Genomic DNA, 21,185 nt, shown 5'->3' with positions numbered 1-21,185 from the left:
ATACTCGCAGGAATTGAAGAAAGACACACACAAAGATCTTCCTCAACAGCTCTGAGTCACTCTCCTTTTTTAGTTTTTATAGCAGTCATGCTTGAAAAGCCCAGCTCGCATAGATAGGTTGTGGAAAATCACCTTTTTCGCTTTCTTCTGACCTCTACTCATACTAGGGCCTTCATCTGGGTCAGAATTTTCTCCAGGACCCAGTTTGGATTGTGTACTTTTTCTTTTCAAATATTTATCAATCGCCATCACCGCTGTCATGCCCAAAGCATTACTAATTCTGTTGTTTGAATGGCAACAGGTAAATACACAGGTTAATTAGCTACCTGCTGCCATCTAGTGAAAGAGTATTTAATTGTTCTGCCTGTCACTATACGTCGCTGGCATAGACGAACAAAGACAAATTATTGGCAGTAAATAAATAATTTTCGGAACAATTAAGTGAAATTGGATAATTTCCCATGGTACACCTGATGATCTCTCACGGCACACTAATGTGCCGCGGCACAGTGGTTGGGAATCACTGATATAGGGAATAAAACCTTTCGGGGCATGCCGTTAAAGGAAAATAATCAACGATGGATGTACATTTTGTGATGTGCCTTGACATTGTTCTTTTCCAGGAACAGCACATCTCAACACTTACATCTAAGGATAATGATTATTGCTCTATCTGTAAACAGGTATACCAATGCTGAATACTGGATAAACTTGGACTATAATATTGTTATCGGACAAAGTGATGAAACATCCCAGATTGGAAGTTGAGGTGTGATAAGAGGAAACCTTGAAAATGTTGGAAAAGACTAAACCAGGATTGGAATGGACTAAATTGGATTGCAAAGCAGATAACTTGTCTTTTATAGTCCAGAAAGTATGGTAATTTAATTTGGAAGACAGAACAAGGGTTCATTAATCAAACGTGGACAGGAGAGGTGAGAGGAAAACACAACTGTCACTGAGCTGCTAGTCAGCAATGATCAGTGCAGAACGTGGTGAGGGACACACTGACACCAGACACTGAATAGAGTAGACGAGAATATTTTTGTATACTTGAAGGAAAATAGGATATAAATTAAATAAAAATAGGAAGTAAATATACAGTATAAAAACAATATACTGTATAACAGCAGTCACTATGGTTCGTGAGCATCTCAACTGCTGCTGTGCTGCTGTGGTCACGTAATTGTCTTACTTTACTGACTGCAGAAAAACTCAGGAGAATAAAAACCATTATAATGTAATGTGGAGTGAGTTGAGACAGGCACAAGTCTGAAAAATTATTTTTTATTTTTATTATTATTTTTTAAATAGGGAAAACCTATTCGTAAACATTGTCAAAGTCAATGGCACGGTCCAAAAAACCATCAAATTAGATTAATCCATAATCAAAGATGACCGACACAGACATCTGTTAAAACTAGGAAGTAACTAAAAACATGAGAAGGAGGAAATATGGTAAGCAATAGGCATGTAACGATATATCATGCAATGATAAATTGCGATATGAATTTATGAGTGATTATTATTATTAGGCTGTGTAATCTCTCATTTTTTCCTCGCTGTAATTAAGAAAGAAAGAAAGCACAACTTTATTCATCACATACAGTGCTCAGCATAAATGAGTGCACCCCCTTTGAAAAGTAACATTTTAAACAATATCTCAATGAACACAAACGATTTCCAAAATGTTGACAAGACAAAGTTTAATATAACATCTGTTTAACTTATAACATGAAAGTAAGGTTAATAATATAACTTAGATTGCACATTTTTTCAGTTTTACTCAAATTAGGGTGGTGCAAAAATGAGTACACCCCACAACAAAAACTACTCCATCTAGTACTTTGTATGGCCTCCATGATTTTTAATGACAGCACCAAGTCTTCTAGGCATGGAATGAACAAGTTGGCGACATTTTGCAACATCAATCTTTTTCCATTCTTCAACAATGACCTCTTTTAGTGACTGGATGCTGGATGGAGAGCGATGCTCAACTTGTCTCTTCAGAATTCCCCATAGGTGTTCGATTGGGTTCAGATCAGGAGACATATTTGGCCACTGAATCACTTTCACCCTGTTCTTCTTCAGAAATCCAACAGTGGGCTTAGATGTGTGTTTAGTCATGTTGGAAAAGTGCACGACGACCAAGGGCATGGAGTGATGGTAGCATCTTCTCTTTCAGTATAAAGCAATACATCTGTGAATTCATGATGCCATCAATGAAATGCAGCTCCCCGACACCAGCAGCACTCATGCAGCCCCACATAAGGACACTGCCACCACCATGTTTCACTGTAGGCGCCATGCATTTTTCTTTGTATTCCTCACCTTTGCGACGCCATACAGTTTTGAAGCCATCAGTTCCAAAAACATTTATCTTGGTCTCATCACTCCAGAGTATAGAGTCCTAGTAGTCTTCATCTTTGTCAGCACGGGCCCTGGCAAACTCTAGGTGGGCTTTTTTGTGCCTGGGCTTTAGGAGAGGCTTCTTTCGTTGACGGCATCCATGCATGCCATTCCTCTGCAGTGTACGCCGTATTGTGTCACGGGAAATAGTCACCCCAGTTTGACTTTCTACTTCTTTAGATAACTGCAGTGAACTTGCCTGCCAATTTTCTTCAACCCTTCTCATCAGAAGACCCTCCTGTCGAGGTGTTAACCTCCGTGGATGACCTGGACGTCTCTGTGAGATGGTTGCAGTTCCATCTTTCTTAAATTTTTGTACCACTTTTGCTACAGTATTCTGACTGACAAGTAAAGCTTTGCTGATCTTCTTGTAGCCTTCACCTTTGTGATGTAAAGAAATTATTTTCTTTGGGGAATTCTGAAGAGACAAGTTGAGCATCACTCTCCATCCAGCATCCAGTCACTAAAAGAGGTCATTGTTGAAGAATGGAAAAAGATTGATGTTGCAAAATGTCGCCAACTTGTTCATTCCATGCCTAGAAGACTTGGTGCTGTCATTAAAAATCATGGAGGCCATACAAAGTACTAGATGTAGTAGTTTTTGTTGTGGGGTGTACTCATTTTTGCACCACCATAATTTGAGTAAAACTGAAAAAATGTGTAATCTAAGTTATATTATTAACCTTACTTTCATGTTATAAGTTAAACAGATGTTATATTAAACTTTGTCTTGTCAACATTTTGGAAATTGTTTGTGTTCACTGAGATATTGTTTAAAATGTTACTTTTCAAAGGGGGTGTACTCATTTATGCTGAGCACTGTACTTGTGAAATTTCCTCTCTGCATTTGACCCATCTGAAGCAGTGAACACACACATAGCCAGAGCAGTGGGCAGCCATGCTAACAGCGCCCAGGAGTTAGGTGCCTCGCTCAAGGGCACCTCATCCCAAGGCCTAACCTGCCTAACCTAACCTGCATGTCTTGGGACTGTGGGGGAAACCAGAGCACCCAGAGGAAACCCACACAGACACGGGGAGAACATGCAAACTCCACACAGAAAGGCCCTTGCCGGTCGCGGGGTTCGAACCCAGAACCTTCTTGCTGTGAGGCGACCGTGCTAACCACTACACCACCGTGCCGCCCATTAGATTGTCTAAACAATTAGATTGTTTAGACAGCAGAGGGAGGATGATAACGTACAATAGAGGGAATGCACGTGATGTCATGTCACCATAGATGGAAGTAACGCAGCTCTAATGCCACGGAAAACACACAGCAAAAAAACTGATCCGTTGCACGATTGACTGTACAAATACACTCACCGGCCCCTTTAATAGGAACTTGTTGTTGATTCGAAGATTCCTGTTCTTGGCTGCAGGAGTGGAACCCAATGTGTTCTTCTGCTGTTGCATGCTGAGATGCTTTTCTGCTCACCACGGTTGTAAAGAGTGATTATATGAGTGGCAATATCCTTCCTGGCAAAAAAGCTCGAACCAATCTGTCCATTTTCCTCTGACCTCTCTTATCAACAATGCGTTTGTTTCCACCCACAGAACTGTCGCTCATTCAGTGTTTTTTGTTTTTCGCACCATTCTGTATAAACTCTAGAGACTGTTGTGTGTGAAAACCCCAGGAGATCAGCAGTTTCTGAAATACTCAAACCAGTCCATCTGGCTCAAACCAACACCCATGCCACAGTGAAAGAAAGTCACACTTTGAGATCACAATTTTTCCCATTGAACATTAACTGAAGATTTGTATCTGTATGATTTTATGCACTGCGCTGCTGTCGAGGGATCGGCTGGTTAGAGAACGGCATAAAACAGCAGGTGGATGGGTGTTCCTTAGAAAATGGCCAGTGAGTGTAAATATAACTCGAAACCGGAATTCAGCCTTCACAAATGTTCATCAATGGTTATTTAGAATAAAAGGAGTATTTTAGTTAATAGGCTATTATATCATACTTCGAGCTTTATAAAAGTTGTAAATAATTATTGGTGATCAGTCGTACAAAGGTTTTTTTTTTAAATTGATGAATCAGAAACTAAAAGTTGCTTTTTTTTGGTAATAAAATTTTCTCTCTCTTTTTTTTTTTCAAAAATATCGTGAGTCGAACCGAATCATGAATTGGGTGAACCGTTACCTGGTTAGTAAGCAAAGGCTTAGAAAGGCATGAAAACACTGACTTCGCAAAGAGACAGTCAAACAGCAGGGCTTTAAATACGCACTAATTACAGCTTAATCAGGAAAACACAAAAGAGGTGAACACAGTAGGGCGAATGACCAATGGGAGGAGACGGCCAGCGACAAGGATAGAATGAAAACAAAGAGCACTTGGCGACATGAACAAAACATGAAAACAGAACTGCTGATACTGTGACGTAATAATATAACGGTGCATAATCAGACTGTAATAAGAAATAAATGTATAATCTTTGTAAAAGGAGTGGTATATTCTGCAGGCAAACAGGAAGGATCCTGCAGTGAGACAAATAGCCACATTAGGGTGAGAATGGGAAATGGTAAGGGAGGCTGATAATGCAAATGCGTTCTGCCGAAAGGCGACGTGATGATACAAATCCTCTTGGTATGAAGAAGCTGCAGAGTGTGAAGAGAAACACTGATGTTTTCCTGCATTTTCTGTGGCGTCATAAAAATGCTGACAAGCCTTTTAATATAGTTAATCAAAACATTACTTAGTATAATTACAAATCTAGCCAGCTTCACTGTAAGTTATGTGATAAAAGTAGCTTAATTACTGTAATTCAGTGACTGTTCTACTTATAACAAATAGCTGATTAAAAATAGGAGCTGCATGATACTTCGTAAACAGTAACCTCTTTATCATGACTTGTTTACAACCAAAAGGCAAGCACTGCTGCATAACTTCATGGAATAACAGGACAGTATACACTCACCAGCCACTTTATTAGGAACTCCCATCCACCTGCTGTTTGATGCCGTTCTCTAATCAGCCGATCCCTCGACAGCAGCACAGTGCATAAAATCATATAGATACAAATCTTCAGTTAATGTTCACTTCAAACATCAGAACGGGAAAAATTGTAATCTCAAACTGTGACTTTCACTGCGGCATGAGTGTTGGTGCCAGACGGACTGGCTTGAGTATTTCAGAAACTGCTGATCTCCTGGGGTTTTCACACCCAACAGTCTCGAGAGTTTATACAGACTGGTGCGAAAAACAAAAAACATTGAGTGAGCAACAGTTCTGTGGACGGAAAATGGCCAGATTGGTTTGAGCTGCCAGGAAGGATGTAGTAACCCATATAATCACTCTTTACAACCACGATGAGCAGAAAAGCATCTCGGCATACAACAGCAGAAGAACACATTGGGTTCCACTCCTGCAGCCAAGAACAGGAATCGTAGAATCAACAAATTCCTCTTAAAGTGGCTGGTGAGTGTATGTAAACAAAACATATATATATATATATATATATATATATATATATATATATATATATATATACAGTGGCATGAAAAAGTTTGGGCACCCTTGCTAAAAATGTCTGTTACTGTGAATAGTTAAGTGAGCAGAAGATGAACTGATTACCAAAAGGCATAAAGGTAAAGACGACACATTTCTTTTCAGCGTTTTCTGCAAGATTTGTGTATTATTTTTGTTTTGTACAATTGGAGAGTGAAAAAAGAAAAGGAACACCATGCGAAAGTTTGGGCACCCCAATACATTTGAGTTCTCAGGTAACTTTTACCAAGGTTCCAGACCTTAATTAGCTTATTGAGCTGTGGCTTGTTCAAATTCTTCATGATGCAGATTTCAAAGCTGTATAAATTCTCTGACTCCTCAAACTTGTCCCTAAAATCAACAGCCATGGGCTCCTCTAAGCAACTCCCTCGCATTCTGAATAATAAAATAATTGATGCTCACAAAGCAGGAGAAGGCTACAAGGACATAGCAAAGTGTTTTCAGGTAGCTGTTTCCTCAGATTGTAATGTTATTAAGAAATGGCAGTTAACAGAAACAGTGGAGATCAAGGTGAGGTCTGGAAGATGAAGAAAACTTTCTGAAAGAACTGCTCGTTGGATCGCTAGAAAGGCAAATAAAAACCCCTGTTTGACTGCAAAAGACCTTCAGAAAGATTTAGCAGACCCTGGAGTGGTGGTGCACTGTTCTATTATGCAGCGACACCTGAATATGACCTTCATGAGGGAGTCATCAGAAGAAAACCGTTCCTGCATCCTAGCCACAAAATTCAGCGTCTGAAGTTTGCAAATGAACATCTAAGCAAGCCTGATGCATTTTGGAAACAAGTCCTGTGGACTGATGAAATCAAAATAGAAATTTTTGGCCACAATGTGCAAAGGTATGTTTGGAGAAAAAAGGGTGCCAAATTCCAGGAAAAGAACTCTGAAGCATGGGTGTGGATCGATACTGCTTTGGGGTTGTGTTGTGGCACAGGGCACATTTCACTGGTCGAGGGAAGCATGGTTTCGAATAAATACCAGCAAATTCTGGAAGCGAACATCACACCATCTGTAAAAAAGTTGAAGTTAAAAAGAGGATGGGTCCTACAATAAGACGATGATCCAAAACACACCTCAAAATCTACAATGGAATACCTCAAGAGGCCCAAGCTGAAGGTTTTGCTCTGGCCCTCACAGTCCCCTGACCTAAACATCATTGAAAATCTGTGGATAGATCTCAAAAGAGCAGTGCATGCAAGACAGCCCAAGAAACTTGTAGAACTGGAAGCCTTTTGCAAGGATGAATGGGTGAAAATCCCCCAGGTAAGAACTGAAAGATTATTAGCTGGCTACAAAAAGTGTTTACAAGCTGTGATACTTGCCAAAGGGGGTGTTACTAAGTACTGACCATGTCAGGTGCCCAAACTTTTGCTTCAGGTCCTTTTCATTTTTTGGTATTTTACGCCTGTAAATGATGGAAATAAAAATGTAATCATGGGGAAAATATTAAAGAAATGTGTCATCTTTACCCTTATGCCTTTTAGTGATCAGTTCATCTTCTGCTCACTTAACTATTCATGGTAACAGACATTTTCAGCAAGGGTGCCCAAACTTCTGCATGCTATTGTGTATATATATATATATATATATATATATATATATATATATATATATATATATAATACACATCTAACACAACAAAATATTATTTATTTATTTTTATTTATTTGGTTTATTTGAGAAGGACACTGCACATTTGTGAACAATAGTATAAAATACATAATGTAAATATGCCAGTGTTAGCATAATTGCTAATTTTCATCCGTAGTCCCCAGGCAGGTGACATAAAACAAAATGGGATACAAATACACATACAACACTACACTAATTAAAGACAAATGCAACATCACTATTGACAAATCCAGGACAGTAATAAAACCAACAAAAACAAACAACACAATACAACAGCATGAATAGAGACAAGAACAACAGCGAGGTACACTGTGCACAAATCCAGTCTCAAACAGAATAAACTTAAAACATATTTTATATATATATATATATATCTCATCTCATTATCTCTAGCCGCTTTATCCTGTTCTACAGGGTCGCAGGCAAGCTGGAGCCTATCCCAGCTGACTACGGGCGAAAGGCGGGGTACACCCTGGACAAGTCGCCAGGTCATCACAGGGCTGACACATAGACACAGACAACCATTCACACTCACATTCACACCTACGGTCAATTTAGAGTCACCAGTTAACCTAACCTGCATGTCTTTGGACTGTGGGGGAAACCGGAGCACCCGGAGGAAACCCACGCGAACACGGGGAGAACATGCAAACTCCACACAGAAAGGCCCTCGCCGGCTCCGGGGCTCGAACCCAGGACCTTCTTGCTGTGAGGCGACAGCGCTAACCACTACACCACCGTGCCGCCCATATATATATATACGAGGTGCTTGAAAGTTTGTAAATTTTTAATGATTTTCACACAAGTCCTAAAAGTAGATAAAGAGAACCCAGTTAAACAGAGACAAAAATTTTATACTTGGTCATTTATTTATTGAGGAAAAGGATCCAATATTACAAATCTGTGAGTGGCAAAAGTATGTGAACCTTTGTTTTCAGTATGTGGTGTGACCCCCTTGTGCAGCAATAACTGCAACTAAACGTTTCCGGTAACTGTTGATCAGTCCTGCACACCAGCTTGGAGGAATTTTAGCCCATTCCTCCGTACAGAACAGCTTCAACTCTGGGATGTTGGTGGGTTTCCTCACATGAACTGCTCGCTTCAGGTCCTTCCACAACATTTCCATTGGATTAAGAACAGGACTTTGACTTGGCCATTCCAAAACATTCACTTTATTCTTCTTTAACCTTTCTTTGGTAGAACGACTTGTGTGCTTAGGGTCGTTGTCTTGCTGCATGACCCACCTTCTCTTGAGATTCAGTTCATGGACAGATGTCCTGACATTTTCCTTTAGAATTCGCTGGTATAATTCAGAATTCATTGTTCCATCAATGATGGCAAGCCGTCCTGGCCCAGATGCAGCAAAACAGGCCCAAACCATGATACTACCACCACCATGTTTCACAGATGGGATAAGGTTCTTATGCTGGAATACAGTGTTTTCCTTTCTCCAAACATAACGCTTCTCATTTAAACCAAAAAGTTCTATTTTGGTCTCATGCGTCCACAAAACATTTTTCCAATAGCCTTCTGGCTTGTCCACGTGATCTTTAGCAAACTGCAGACGAGCAGCAATGTTCTTTTTGGAGAGCAGTGGCTTTCTCCTTGCAACCCTGCCATGCACACCATTGTTGTTCAGTGGTCTTCTGATGGTGGACTCATGAACATTAACATTAGCCAATGTGAGAGAGGCCTTCAGTTGCTTAGAAGTTACCCTGGGGTCCTTTGTGATCTCGCCGACTATTACACGCCTTGCTCTTGGAGTGATCTTTGTTGGTTGCCCACTCCTGGGGAGGGTAACAATGGTCTTGAATTTCCTCCATTTGTACACAATCTGTCTGACTGTGGATTGGTGGAGTCCAAACTCTTTAGAGATGGTTTTGTAACCTTTTTCAGCCTGATGAGCATCAACAATGCTTTTTCTGAGGCCCTCAGAAATCTCCTTTGTTTGTGCCATGATACACTTCCACAAACATGCGTTGTGAAGCTCAGACTTTGATAGATCCCTGTTCTTTAAATAAAACAGGGTGCCCACTCACACCTGATTGAAAACACCTGACTCTAATTTCACCTTCAAATTAACTGCTAATCCTAGAGGTTCACATACTTTTGCCACTCACAGATATGTAATATTGGATCATTTTCCTCAATAAGTAAATGACCAAGTGTAATATTTTTGTCTCATTTGTTTAACTGGGTTCTCTTTATCTACTTTTAGGACTTGTGTGAAAATCTGATGATGTTTTAGGTCCTATTTATGTAGAAATATAGAAAATTCTAAAGGGTCCACAAACTTTCAAGCACCACTGTGTGTGTGTGTGTGTATATATATATATATATATATATATATATATACACACACACACACACACACACATATATATATATATACTATATACACATATACATACATACATACATACATACACATCCATCCATTATCTGTCGCCACTTATCCTGCTCTACAGAGTCACAGGCAAGCTGGAGCCTATCCCAGCTGACTACGGGCGAAAGGCAGGGTACACCCTGGACAAGTCGCCAGGTCATCACAGGGCTGACACATAGACACAGACAACCATTCACACTCACATTCACACCTATGGTCAATTTAGAGCCACCAGTTAACCTAACCTGCATGTCTTTGGACTGTGGGGGAAACCGGAGCACCCGGAGGAAACCCACGCGGACACGGGGAGAACATGCAAATTCCACACAGAAAGGCCCTCGTCGGCCGCTGGGCTCGAACCCGGACCTTCTTGCTGTGAGGTGACAGTGCTAACCACTACACCACCGTGCCGCCCCACACACATACATATACATATAAAAAAACAGAGTGATTACAATTACTTCATAATTGATTGATAAAATAAAAACAAAGGAAATTAGCTCGAAAACTAACTCAGCAAATACAAAAGGAAGGTCTAAATGGTCTAAAGGTCTAAAGGAAGGTCTAAAGGTCTAAACTAGTTTAAAGCTAGTTTACAAGGTAGTTGTGCTACTAAGTAATGTTGTTAGTTCTCTAGCTAGCTAATAGCTTCATTAGGAACACTGTGTTCTGAGCTCTACTAAAGATTTTCATGTCGTGTTTTTTTTTTTTTCTCATTGCGTTTATGGAGTGTATGTGTGTGGAGTGTAACTGTGTGGGTGATGTTATTTGTTGATTACAGTCAATTGTCAGCCGAAGATCTCGATCGAGTTCCTGCCAATTCCACTAGTAACATCCTCAACCGTCTGCTGGTGACTTATGACTCCCGCATCCGCCCAAACTTCAAAGGTACTGCCATTCATCACCATCATGCCTGCTTTGTATTGAGACTGAAAGAGCAATCTCATTGTCTTGAATTTTACAGAGACCATAAGGCGTAATCAGAATATTGTATTATAATGATCAGTTTGTATGCTGTAACACCTCAGTGTGAGATCAAATCAAAAATATTTATATTTCCAGAAAATACAGTGTGTGTCAAAGGCAAATCAAGGCTCTGTGTTTATGCAGAACTGGCAAGTCCAAAGTACAGTTATGGATGAGCTAATTAGAGCTGTAATTTGGGTTTAGGACAGAGTGAGGCTCACACTGTGCAAGATAATTGGAAGTTCTCGAGTGTCACAAAACAGCTGGTGGAATTACAATGTCATACAGGAGCATCGATGATCAACAGTCCTCGTTTTCACTTTCACAGGCATACTCGCACAAGAGCATTCTTCATAAAGGCCAATGATATGTGAGGACAAGTTCAAGCAGTAATATTCAAACTGCTGTTGGTTTTCAGCAATCAGTTTCCATTACACACACACACGCACGCAATTACACCTAACCCAAAGTTAGGCATTATTCACAAATCGTTATGGTGTGTATTTGTATGAATTCTATAAGTGTGTGTGTGTGTGTGTGTGTGTAGGCATTCCAGTGGAGGATAAGGTGAACATTTTCATCAACAGCTTTGGCTCAATTCAAGAGACCACAATGGTAAACATGACCATTTAAAGCTATTAAACACTATGTATATTCATTCATTCATTCATTCATTCATTCATGCTCTTGCTTGTTCATTCATTCATTTGTTTTTCCGACCATCTCTTTATCCACAGATCCATTTAGTCATCCATCCATCCATCCATCCATCCATCCATCCATCCATCCATTCATTAAGTCATCTATCTCTTCATTCGTTTGTTCATTTGTTCATTCATCTCCTTGTTTGTTTGTTCATTCATTTGTTTTTCCAACCATTAATTTATCAGTCCATTCATTCAACCATCCAATTTTCCATCCATCCATCCATCCATCCATCCATCCATCCATCCATCCATATCTTCATTCATTTGTTTATTTGTTTGTTCATTTGTTTTTCCAACCATCTATTTATCCATCCATTTAATTCATCTATCTATTCATTCATTTTTCCAACCATCCAATTGTCCATCCATCCATCCATCCATCCATCCATCCATCCATCCATCCATCCATCCATCCATCCATCCATCCATCTCTTCATTCATTCAGTTATCTATTTATCCATCAACCTATTCATCCATCTATTAATTAATTAATTCCCTTGTTTGTTCATTCATTCATTTGTTTTTCCAATCACCTATTCATTCATTCATTCATTCATTCATTCATTTTTTCAACCTTCCAATTATCCATCCATCCACCACCCATTAATTCATCCACTTCCTTCATTCATTCATTTACCTATCCATGTATCTAGCCATTGATTCATCCTTTCATCCATCCATTTATTCATTAATTTATCTATCCATTCATTCATTTTTCCATTCATCCATCTATATATTCATTCATTCATTAATTCTCTTGTTTGTTCGTTAATTCATTTGTTTTTCCAACCATTTATTTATCCATCTATTTATTCATTCATACATTTACCTATCCATCCATTGATTCATCCATCAGTCAATTCATTCATTCATTCATTCATTCATTCATTTTTCCATCCATCCAATTATTCATTCATCCTTCTACTTATCCATCCATCCATTCATTCACTTGTTTCTTCATTCATTCATTTGTTTTTCCAACCGTATATTTATCCATGCATCCATTTATTCATTCATACATGTACCTATCCATCCATCGATTCGTCTATCCATCCATGCATTTATTCATTCATCTATTTATCCACCCATCTATTTCATTCATTCTTTCATTCTTCCAACCATCCATTTATTCATTCATCCATCTACCTGTGTTTATCCGTCTATCAATTCATTCATTTACTCATCCATCCATTTATCTATCAGCCATCTGTTAATTAATTAATACATATATTTATCCATCCATTCCAAAAGCAAACACTGAAACATGACCATATTATCTGCTCCATTAATATTTCTCAGCGTCACAAATATATGAAAGATCATATTTGTGTACATTTAGCAAAATAAAAACGATTCTTTCTCTCCCTCTTTATTTGTGTCTTGTTCATCCAGGATTACCGTGTAAACATTTTCCTGCGGCAGCGCTGGAACGACCCGAGGTTGCGCTTGCCAACAGACTTCAAGTCAGACGCGCTGACAGTGGACCCCAAAATGTTCCAGTGCCTGTGGAAGCCTGATCTGTTTTTTGCCAACGAGAAGAACGCCAACTTCCATGACGTGACACAGGAGAACATCCTGCTGTTCATCTTCCGCAACGGGGACGTGCTCATTAGCATGAGGTAGCTCTGTCTTTAACTGTTTTTGATTCAGTTCTTTCCCTGGATATCTGCAGCCTGCTTATTGACTCATGATTGCATCGCCTGCATAAATTAGGGTATGTTTTATGTAAATTAGATGTATAATTTGGGTAAATTGAGGCATGTCTTATGCATTTGTCATGTAAATATGTAAGGATTAGTGTTTCAAACTAACTCAAACAAACTCAGTTTCACACAAATTGATTTTGATGTCGTATGACAGTTTCATGAATCAGACACCGACTTGTCCATAAATCATTCTGATGAATAAAGGCCATTATGACAAAAGGAAACTTCCTTCAGCTACACAGAGAAAAAGATTCAGTTAATTAGTGTATATTAAATAAAAAATTATTAGGTTATAATGTACTGTGATTTAATCAGCATTTCAGTTCTGAGCAAAAATAATCCTGTTGATTATTTTAGTCGATTATTATCAAGCCCTACAAAATGAGCTCTACTGGGATTCCTACTTAAACACGAGTGTTTTATGGACTGTAATGCGATTACATATAATTTGAATCCTCAAATGATTGTATCGGTTATGCATCAACGTGCGCCAGACTCGCCTGGATTGATTATTCACTAATAACTTGAACCCAAGACATTGAGCTTCTCTCATCAGCTCAGTCGTCGAGTATTAATATTAACACACAATAAAGCTGTAGCTCTTTGAATGAATTCCTGTTGCATGCTTGAGATAGCATCGCTGTTAACACTCTGTCTCTCTATCAGTTGTTGTGGTGTGTGAATGTTTTTTCAGAGAAAAACGCTGTATTTCGTTCCACTCTGTGTGGGGTTTTGTGCTCTGTGCTATAGCGCAAGCTGAAAAAAGGACTTTATAGTGTAGCAGATGAAGAACAAGAAAATTCTGGGTTTGTGCTTGTCATGTGTGGGATAGCCGTAGGCCAGACCCCCCCCCCCCCCCCCCCCTCTCTCTTTCTCTCTTTCTCTGTCTCTTGCTCTCTCTCTGGCTCTGTGTTTTTTCCTCATCTGCCACTGCAGCTTTTCAGGCAGCCGGGCCTAATGAACCTTGCAGTGTGTCTATTCAAAACCCCTCTTTCCCACACACACACACACACACACACACACACACACTATGTATTTCGTCAAATATATTGCCTTCTAAATTAAGTCATATGTGTGTGTGTGTGTGTGTGTGTGTGTGTATATAAAATCCACAGTACTGTGCAAAAGTCTTAGGCACCCTATTTCTTTTTTCATACAAACTTTGTTATAGATTTCTATTTTATGACTTCTACATTGAGTCGGTACAAAAACATTTTAGAGTCCAAACGTTCATTTTCATCATCTCATCTCATCTCATTATCTCTAGCCACTTTATCCTTCTACAGGGTCGCAGGCAAGCTGGAGCCTATCCCAGCTGACTACGGGCGAAAGGCGGGGTACACCCTGGACAAGTCGCCAGGTCATCACAGGGCTGACACATAGACACAGACAACCATTCACACTCACATTCACACCTACGGTCAATTTAGAGTCACCAGTTAACCTAACCTGCATGTCTTTGGACTGTGGGGGAAACCGGAGCACCCGGAGGAAACCCATGCGGACACGGGGAGAACATGCAAACTCCACACAGAAAGGCCCTCGCCGGCCCCGGGGCTCGAACCCAGGACCTTCTTGCTGTGAGGCGACAGCGCTAACCACTACACCACCGTGCCGCCCCCAAACGTTCATTTTCCAGCACAAAATTAAATATTACAGAAAAAAAAAGTTTGTATCTGAGCAGCATATTACATAAGAGAGCACTTTTCAGATTAAACTAGATAGAACTCGACACCAACGGCGTCGATGGGGATGCCTCCGCCTGGTAGACTACACGGCTTATTAAGTTGTGATTTGGGGATGGACATTTGACCTCACAGTAATCTTGACCTGTGACCTTTTAACCTCAAAATCTAATCAGTTCATGTTTGTCCCCAAATGCACAAATGGTGAAAGTTTGGTGAAATTCCTTTCATTAGTCTTTGAGATATGGTGTTCACAAAGTTTGGAGATGGACATTTGACCTCACAGTAATCTTGACCTGTGACCTTTTAACCTCAAAATCTAATCAGTTCATGTTTGTCCCAGAGGGGACAAATGGTGAAAGTTTGGTGAAATTCCTTTCATTAGCCTTTGAGATATCGTGTTCACAAGGTTTCGGGACGGACGCACGCACGGACGGACAACCCGAAAACATAATGCCTCCTGCACCTTAAGGTGGCGGAGGCACAAAAAGAAAACATAATGAAGGCTGCTGGGTTTTGGTGCAAAATGAAGACGTGAGTGTGACAGTCAAAGTGTCCAGAAGAACTGTGGCCGGCTCTGTAAGATGCTCAGTAAAACCTACAGCTCATTTCCGCATAAAACTGCACTCATTGTACCTGAGACTACTATTTTTTTTATCGAGCAAAAGGTCGTCTCATACCAAATATTGACTTTGATTCATTTATTATGGCTTACTGCTGCTTATAGTAATTTTTTAATGTTGAAACATTTAATTTCATTATTTTTTAAGGCAATTTTTGGTCTAGAGCATTTCTTTACATGTGCCTAAAACTTTTGCACAGTGCTGTATTTGATGTGTGTGTGTATATATATGTGTGTGTGCTTGCAGGTTGTCAGTGACTCTCTCATGTCCTCTGGATCTCACCCTTTTCCCCATGGACACACAACTTTGCAAGATGCAACTAGAAAGCTGTGAGTTCACACACTGAAAACACTCCCTTTCAAGATCAGATGGTACACCAGGGTCTTCTAGACCTCTGAGATTCTCTGTACATCAGTACATCTCTATTTGCAACCTGGACAAAAAAGCTGAACGTTACATAAATAAGTCCACTTACAATATTGTGCTTAACCAATCAGGTGATGGTAGACACCATCCAAGCATCAAGACTGAATTTGCTTCAAAACGCTGTACATATTTATTATATTGCTATATTACATGAAATATAGATGCATTGCTCAAAGAATCCAAAATGTTTTGTCAGTATTTATGTTCTGAAAGTTATGTTTCACATGTATTAAAGTTGAATTTTCTTTATAGGAAGTCCATATTCCGCCATTTTTAAATTTATAGAAATCATGGGATAGAAAATACAGACTGAAGAGGCACATTGGTTTTTTTTTTCTTTACTCTTACTGTAATGCAACATGATGTAATATAAAATAAAAACATATTGTGGTTACATGAATGTATCAGACTTAATATTGGTCTATTTACAATGTAGCCAAATTATTGAAAACCAAAATGAAATAAACTACAAAAATAATACACACTAACACTATCTACTAACATTGAAATATTTACTGTCTTAGGATTCACAGTTGTCTATGTTGCCAAAATTTTTCATTTTTTTCTTTCTGAATATATATATGTTATTTCCCAGCTGGGAGGTCCGTATGGTGAAATACCGTGACCGAGGTCTTGAAAGTACTGAGCGAGGCCCTCTGGGCCGAGGTCAGTATTCAGGGCCGAGGTCATGGTATTTCACCATACGGACAGACCTTAAGCTGGTAAATAATATATTTATTTTTTTCTTTACCAAATTCTAACAGAAAACGAGAGCGCCCGAAAGGGAAAACCGAGCCGAGCCGCCATTTTGAATCCTCATTCATGGCTGTAATGCAAATGGCTTCCTCCTCGGTATACAAGTGCACTTCCATGGCAGGAAAAAAACTACATTTTGCCGCCTATGTAGTCCCCTATTTATACAAAATTGAGTCATTCAGGATTCAGCCATGTTTTTGCTCGGCGTTAGCAAGTTAGAGGTTTTTAGCTTTCTCCTGAAATGTTTTCTTTTATTTCTTCTCCCTCAGGGTAGTAAAACTCGCTTTCGCTGTGAAGACTGTCGTTATCGCTATCCATGCTGTAAAATTAATGCTATTATACTGAGAAATGCTGGCAAAAATTTATAAGATTTTTGATAATCTCATAAATAAATCTTATAAAAAAAAGATAAACGTTGACAAAAAATGCTACTATGTTTGTTGTTGTTGTGAACCAGCGAGTCGCCAGAGGTCCATAACCGGGGTCCGTAACTCGCCAGCCAATCAGAGCACAGGATTTGATGGAAACCAGACCGCGAAAAAAATAAAGAAGAAATATTCTCTAAAATATTCTCTTTTATGACCATCCTTTCTTTGTCTCTTGTTATATTATCTGGGCAGTCCTTGGATCCTCACATTTCTGCTCTAACGCTGCTAGAGGTCATACCATCACATCTGGACCCTCTGTTATGAAACAGACCTTTTGGCAAATCTCTTTTTTTAGTCATGTTTTGAATGGTTTGTCTTGTTCCAGGATGTAATGTTATGTTATGTACATTATTATTTTTAGCCTTTGTGTTATAAAATAGAAGCACAATTTCCTCATTTTCATTCAGAAAGCTGAGAATGTGCAAAGTTTTGCTCTCACGCATATAATGATAGTCATTACTGTGTGTTAATAAAAATAGTAGAGTACAAATTGTGGAGTCAGTAGGGGGCCAGGCAGAATGCGTCAGCATTGCAGTCATCTGTGTGGGAGGGAGAAAAAATATGGTTAGGTTCAGAGTACAGAAGGCTTTTGTCACACACACACACACACACACACACACACACACACACACACACACACACACACACACACAACTGAATATCTGTATGTAATAGGGAGCCTATTTCAGCAAGGCCGGACTGTGGAACTGCAGGATAGTGTGTGTGTGTGTGTGTGTGTGTGTATATGATTCATCACCTCAATATTAATAATATAGCAAAACAGTATCAGCCAAAAATTTGAGAATCAATCGGATTCTCTCTGTGTCTCTAAAGCTTGACAGCACACACATTTTTGTGTCTGTCAGTCCCACTGATGAAGGTGTGGCCTCTGTTATCATGAATAATAATAATGGAGGTGTGGCCTCTGTTAATGATAATAATGATGGAGGCGTGACTTCTGTTCCTATAATGATTAAGGTGCGACCTCTCTGCCTGTCTGTCATTGTGATGGGGGTGTGGCCTTCATCCCCATCAGTAATAACCCCTTTGGACATAATGTGTACAACTGTACACATGAAGTTCCATAGCATTTTTCCTTGTGTCCAAAGGGGATAATGAAGAAAGCATGTTTAGTGTGCTTATTAACCTAAAAGAAAGAGGCATGGCCTCTGTGTAAAGGACTAAACGGAGTAAAGGAGGTGTGTGTGTGTTGTTTGCAGATGGCTACACCACAAAGGACCTGGTGTTCATGTGGCAGTCGGGTGACCCAGTTCAGATGGACGAGATTGCTCTGCCGCAGTTTGATGTCAAACAAGAGGACATTGCTTACAGGAACTGCACCAAATTCTACCCTGGAACAGGTACACACACACACACACACACACACACACTGCCACAAGCTCTTCAATAAAATGCTGACTTTCCTTTTCTATGCACTCTTAATTTGTGCCTGAATCGATGCTTGTGAAAGTGTTGAAAACTTCCTCACTCTCTCTCTCTCACACACACACACACACACACACACACACAAACAGTGTAGCCTCCTTTCCCCACAAACCGTATTGAATTTCCCCAAAATAAATTGGGAGAGGAAGGCAATGTAAAAAAAGTCAAATATAGCATGTATAGATTTCATGTCTCTTTGTGACTCAGAAAACTCATTATTTTTATTTTAATTAATGGCTATAATTTATGTTTTCCAATGATTCTTGCATAATTTAAAAGACATCAATGCTCTGTCTGATTTATTCAAAGACCTTCTCTATCAAATGTTTGTATAATGTGTAATTGGAAAAAAATTGATCCATCTTGTTAATAATAAAAAATGAACAAGAAATAAGGCAAAAAATAAGAACTAGATGGAACTCGACGCCAACGGTGTCGATGGGGATTCCTCCGCCCGGTAAACTACACGCCTTATTAAGTTGTGATTTGGGGATGGACATTTGACCTCACAGTAATCTTGACCTGGTGAAATTACGTGTATTAGCCTTGGAGATATTGTGTTCACAAGGTTTTCGGACAGACATTTGACCTCACAGTGACCTTGACCTTAGACCTTTTGATCTCAAAATCTAATCAGTTTATCTTTGTCCCCAAATGCACAAATGGTGAAAGTTTGGTGAAATTCCTTTCATTCGCCTTGGAGATGTTGTGTTCACAAGGTGTTCGGACAGACATTTGACCTCACAGTGACCTTGACCTTAGACCTTTTGATCTCAAAATCTAATCAGTTGATGTTTGTCCCAAAGCGCACAAATGGTGAAAGTTTGGTGAAATTCCTTTCATTAGCCTTTGAGATATCGTGTTCACAAGGTTTCGGGACGCACGGACAGACGGACAACCCGAAAACATAATGCCTCCTGCACCTTACAGTAGTGGAGGCATAAAAATCAGTTCTCTTGGTCTCAAAATCAGTCTTTTTTCTTTTAAATTGAACTATTTAAAAACAGTGTTTGGTTACTGAGGTTAGGGTTAGATTTAGGTGTCGCGTAGCTTTAATTAGCTGCATTAATAGTTATGATGATAAAATGTCCACATCTATGGATAGTAAGACACACGCTTGTTTGCTAGTCACTTGTACATATGTAGGTCATGATGTATAAAGTGCATTATGTACTATATTAAACCCTGTTTGTGTGTGTGAAAGAGAGAGCTGAGAAAAAATAATACATGATGTATGCAAGCGGTTATTTGCTGTATATTGCACTTCTGTAATTGTATGTACTAACAGACTCCATATATCACGAGTAGCAAAGTGTATTGAAACTATTTAATCATGTCTCTCTCTCTCTCTCTCTCTCTCTCTCTCTCTATCTATCTATCTATCTATATATATATACTGTATATGAAAAGATATATGCAGTCATTGAAGGATGTCCAGCCCTATGTGGACAGCATTAGTTTCCCACAGTGATGTTTATAATAAAATCTGTGTGTCTCCTCTGTAATTAAACACTCATGTCCTCTGTCAGTAATAGCACTGAAAACCTGAGTTTGGAGCAGCCTCCAAACATAGCTGCTGTATACTACAACTCCCAAGCACCACAGCGCCCCTCATCTCCAGAATACTAGGAAGTGCACCTGTTTCCCATTTCCCTGTAATTACTTCCCTATATAAGCCCAGCATCCATAAACATTCACTGCAAAGTATCGTTCTGTGTCTCTGTGCCTGATCATACCAAGCCTCCTGACTTTCGGCCTGACTACCAGTGCTTTTGACTTTATTTTTATTTCCGACTTTGCTTACTCGCCTGCCCTTTGACATTCTGTTTGCAAATGAACCGACCCTTGCCCATTCCCGACTACGACTTCAGATTGCTGTTTTGGATTTGGTTACCAGTTTGCGATGCACCTGCTCTCCCTTGCGCTTGCATCCGTAAGTACCTGCACCCTGACAGGATACTTTGCCAACAATGGATGCAGCAGAGGAAGCAAAGCTGCTCTCAATGCTCAGGGGCGACTGTTAGGAGAACATCAGCAAATGATAAGCAAACGTAACACCAGAATGTCACAATTAATGGCTGTTGTTTCGCAGGCCATCCTGGCACGCCTCTTGTCCTCCGTGCAGCCTTGATGGTTCTGCGACCTGAGAAGTATTCTAGAGAAGTTCCAGACTGTAAAGGATTTCTTCTTCAATGCTCATTATATTTCACCACCGGCGCGGGAACCGGGGGTGCGGGGGGTGCGGCAGCACCCCCTGGTGGTGGACCCTCAAAACTGACATGAACATAAAACAAAACTTACGTGAAAATATATTTGTTTATTTATTTGTTTTCATTTGGCTCTGCTGATTTTATATGTCATGTTTTAGATGTAGGATGATGAGAGCTACATTTTAGTTATTTAAAAAAGGATTTAATTAAAACTTATAACTTAATATGTAGCCTAGTGGACCATCAGAATTTTTTTTGTCGTGACGTTGACATTCAGCTTTTCAGCGCGCGAAATTA

At 39.6% G+C, this 21,185-nt stretch overlaps 1 protein-coding gene across 3 annotated transcripts in view; it reads left to right on the top strand.

Moving 5' to 3' along the window:
• glrba (glycine receptor, beta a) overlaps positions 1–21,185 on the top strand; it is a 77,426-nt gene that overhangs the window by 17,857 nt on the left and 38,384 nt on the right. For all 3 annotated transcript variants that reach the window (XM_060915867.1, XM_060915866.1, XM_060915868.1), the window contains exons 3-7: positions 10,717–10,823; positions 11,449–11,516; positions 13,001–13,227; positions 15,869–15,951; positions 18,453–18,593. In XM_060915867.1, coding sequence (XP_060771850.1) covers positions 10,717–10,823; positions 11,449–11,516; positions 13,001–13,227; positions 15,869–15,951; positions 18,453–18,593 — 626 coding nt within the window. The remainder of the gene's footprint in view (positions 1–10,716; positions 10,824–11,448; positions 11,517–13,000; positions 13,228–15,868; positions 15,952–18,452; positions 18,594–21,185) is intronic.

The sequence above is a fragment of the Neoarius graeffei genome, chromosome 3, assembly GCF_027579695.1.
Source record: "Neoarius graeffei isolate fNeoGra1 chromosome 3, fNeoGra1.pri, whole genome shotgun sequence".
In the NCBI taxonomy this organism is placed as follows: domain Eukaryota; kingdom Metazoa; phylum Chordata; class Actinopteri; order Siluriformes; family Ariidae; genus Neoarius; species Neoarius graeffei.
The sequence above is the reverse complement of the archived record's forward strand: the minus strand, read 5'-3'. Positions and strand labels throughout refer to the sequence as shown.